The sequence below is a fragment of the Marasmius oreades genome, chromosome 4 (assembly GCF_018924745.1).
Source record: "Marasmius oreades isolate 03SP1 chromosome 4, whole genome shotgun sequence".
Lineage (NCBI taxonomy): Eukaryota > Fungi > Basidiomycota > Agaricomycetes > Agaricales > Marasmiaceae > Marasmius > Marasmius oreades.
The window spans coordinates 347,979-350,968 of NC_057326.1; the positions used below are offsets into that span (position 1 = coordinate 347,979).

Genomic DNA, 2,990 nt, shown 5'->3' on the forward strand with positions numbered 1-2,990 from the left:
TCATCGCACAAAAAAAACAGAGACAAATTCTTTGAAATCGAGATGGAGATCAATCGATCAACAGCTTGGCAATATGAATTCCAACTGAACATCGCGAGCGTACTGCCGACTTTGATCGAATCCCGGGCCGTGAGTCATGATCCCAAAACGAGTTCACGTTTATGATGGACTTCCGGTTCAAATTTCCAACGACAAAATCAACGGAGATGTACGCAGATTGATCATCTACTACACAACACAAACCCAAGTGTACAAGGATGGCAGAGAGAGAGAGAGAGAGAGAGAACCCGCGAAACCAGAACAGACGAGCGGGGGGGAATACAGCGGAAGGGCGTATGAGGAGGGTTTTTACAGATTAGCAGACAGAAACACGCGATGATGAGAATCCATGTTGAGGGACGGAAGGGATACAAAATGACAAAACAGATCGTCCCAGGCGACAAAGGAACGCCGGCACCCAAGTAACACATGCAATGGAAAGGAGGCTCTTCGTCTGTCGCTAACGAAGCACAAAGTCTTTTATACTTTTTTTGAGGTCCGACATGGGCGTTTTGAAGGAAACGAAAGCTTGTGAGGTCAGAGATGGACCCGGACATGTTGACCAAGGTTATCTCTTCTGCTGAACGACTTGCCGCAGCCAGGATGAGGGCATTTGTGCGCTATAGGAGTAAAAGGGGTAGGGAAGAAGCAAAGAAGAGTAAGTCATCGTAAACAAAAGAGGTATAGGGATAAGGAAAATGACGACGGAAAATGAATAAAATAAAATAAAGTAAAATTCGGCCCCCGTAGAGAGAAGGTGATGAAGAACACTCACGCTTTTCCCAAGTGTGTAAACTCCTGACATGACGCTTCAGATGTTCTCCTCTGACGAAACATTTGCCACACCCGTCCACTGTGCACACGTATCGTCTCTCTCCGGAAAGTTTCTTGATACCGCCGCTCACAACCTTAAAAGGCTCGTTTGCAACGCCGGTAGGCGGGTGTTCAGGTTCAACACAGCTCTGGATGTCTTGAGTGAAGGTCTTCACAGGACGGCCTCTAGGTGCGACGGTATCCACCACAAAATCTGCGCCAGTGCCAGCGCCGTCAAAGTCGAAGGGATGGTATACAGGTGGACTCGGCGCTTCTGCATCCTCTCCTGACACTGGCACCTTCCGTCCCCGACTCTTCTTCGTCACGTTAGGCACCGGGACTGGCTGTGAACGTCTGCCATTCTGCCGCCGATGAACCGCTGATTGAGCGTCATCAACGCTAGTGAGCCCTGATGGCTCAAAAATACTAGGTACACTCAACTGTTGCGCTCCATTTGCACGCAGCTCGAGTTCCCTTAACGTATCTGCGTTTCCGCTTCCGCTTCCGCTGCCTTTCCTTCCCCTCCCACGGATACGACGAGCTCCTTCCTCGTCTGAAGGCACATAAACATCGCTATCCGAGTCGTTCTCACCACCCTGAAGGAACTCCTCGTCGGAGTCAATGAGCGTGGTAGGGGGCGAGGCCTCTGCCTGCGAAATCAGAGCCGGCTCTGACTTACGAGGCCTCCCTCGCTTCTTTTTCTCCATGGTATGCGCGGGAGAGTTCCGACGTACCCGCTTCCTATCACTGATATTGTCTACAACATCCGAGTTCAACCTAGTACGCTTGCCAAGGGGTTGTTCCAGCTCAGCATCGATCGCTCTGAACGGAGAATGATACTCAAACTCGCTTTCTAGCTCAGCCTCGTAAGAAGCCGATGCGACGAGGAGTGGGGGAAAATGTTGCAAACGAGACTCATCGAATTCCGAGAGAGAGAAGGTCAAGTTGTAGGCGTCTTGAGTGTGAAGATCGAAAGCGGACGAGGGCGAATAGATATCTGACATGTTGACCATGGGACCATAGTCTTCCTGAGGGTGTTGAAGTGGAGAGGGCAACTTGTCCGGTACAGGTAGATAGGATGCCCGCGGTGAGGAGGTAGCAGATAACACCAAGGGCGATGGAGAAGATGTGGAGTATATGGAAATCGGCGAGTGAGACCCGGACTTAAATGGAAGATAAGGGGGAGATTCTGGAATGACACGGGGGTGAACGTACCTGAGCGTGCACCGAAGGACTAAACGACGGGACCGATAGTCTTGATGAAGCAACTTGATGGCCTTCAGATGTTGAATGAACCGAATTCCCACTCGAGTCGCTTCCATCAGAGTTGGGCGAGGTAATGCTCGGTGAGTCGGAATCCAATGAAGTCCCTATGGGGCCGTGGATGTCGCCAGAAAGAAATGTATGACCTGTTGTCGATGTAGGGCTAGGGGTTCCAGCGTAAGAAACGGAGTCGGCGGGATAGTATTGACTGTCTGTTGAACCGTTTCTCTTCGAGAATGAAGACGCCCAAGCATCTTGAGGATGAACGTACTCGCCCGAGCCTTGAATGAGGATCCCACGACTGACTGGGTCCATAGGCAGATACCGAGACTCTCCTGGATAACGGTAACCGTCTATCTGAGGATTATGGTGATCTTCTTCATCGCCAGGTAAATCTTCAGGAAAATCGATGAACTTCGACATACTCCAAGAGCGAGTCGCTGAAAGAGAAATGGTAGGCGGTGGTAAGTTGTCTAGTAGATCTAAATCCATTTTGGTAGATGAGCCTTCGTGAGAGCAGCTTTTGAGCTGAAAGGGGGGTGGCGAACAATGGCGAGCAAGTCTTCGACACGTTGAGAGATGGTGGCAGCGTCGATAGAAAGATGGCGATGGAATAACAATGTGGAGGATAGGATGGATGGTGGTGGTACACCGGAAAGATAGGATGCCATTTGAATTCCCCCTCTCGCCCTTATGAGTCTTTCGTCCGGTATGCCAACCTGTGGCTGTAAACGACAATGACAAATTCCTTTTTTCGGAGCCGTGGAAAACCCAAGAAAAACTGGGACATACCTGTTTCGTACCTGTTAATGTAGCTAATTTTCAGCGACGACTACTGATATTGATATTATCACCAAATAGAAGAAGAAAACACG

The 2,990-nt window shown here is 49.9% G+C and overlaps 1 protein-coding gene across 2 annotated transcripts; it reads right to left on the reverse strand.

Moving 5' to 3' along the window:
* Positions 1-201: 201 nt before the first annotated feature.
* On the reverse strand, positions 202-2,990 carry E1B28_006936 (uncharacterized protein). 2 transcript variants are annotated; one of them, XM_043151640.1, is made up of 4 exons: positions 2,908-2,990; positions 2,068-2,840; positions 815-2,015; positions 202-659 (listed from the first exon to the last, which is right to left on the reverse strand). In XM_043151640.1, the coding sequence occupies exons 2-4, from the start codon at positions 2,605-2,607 to the stop codon at positions 577-579; spliced, it is 1,824 nt and encodes a 607-aa protein (XP_043009720.1). In that variant the 5' UTR covers positions 2,608-2,840; positions 2,908-2,990; the 3' UTR covers positions 202-576. The 2 variants fall into 2 exon arrangements, with proteins under 2 accessions (XP_043009720.1, XP_043009721.1); XM_043151641.1 differs by having other exon boundaries at positions 202-2,015.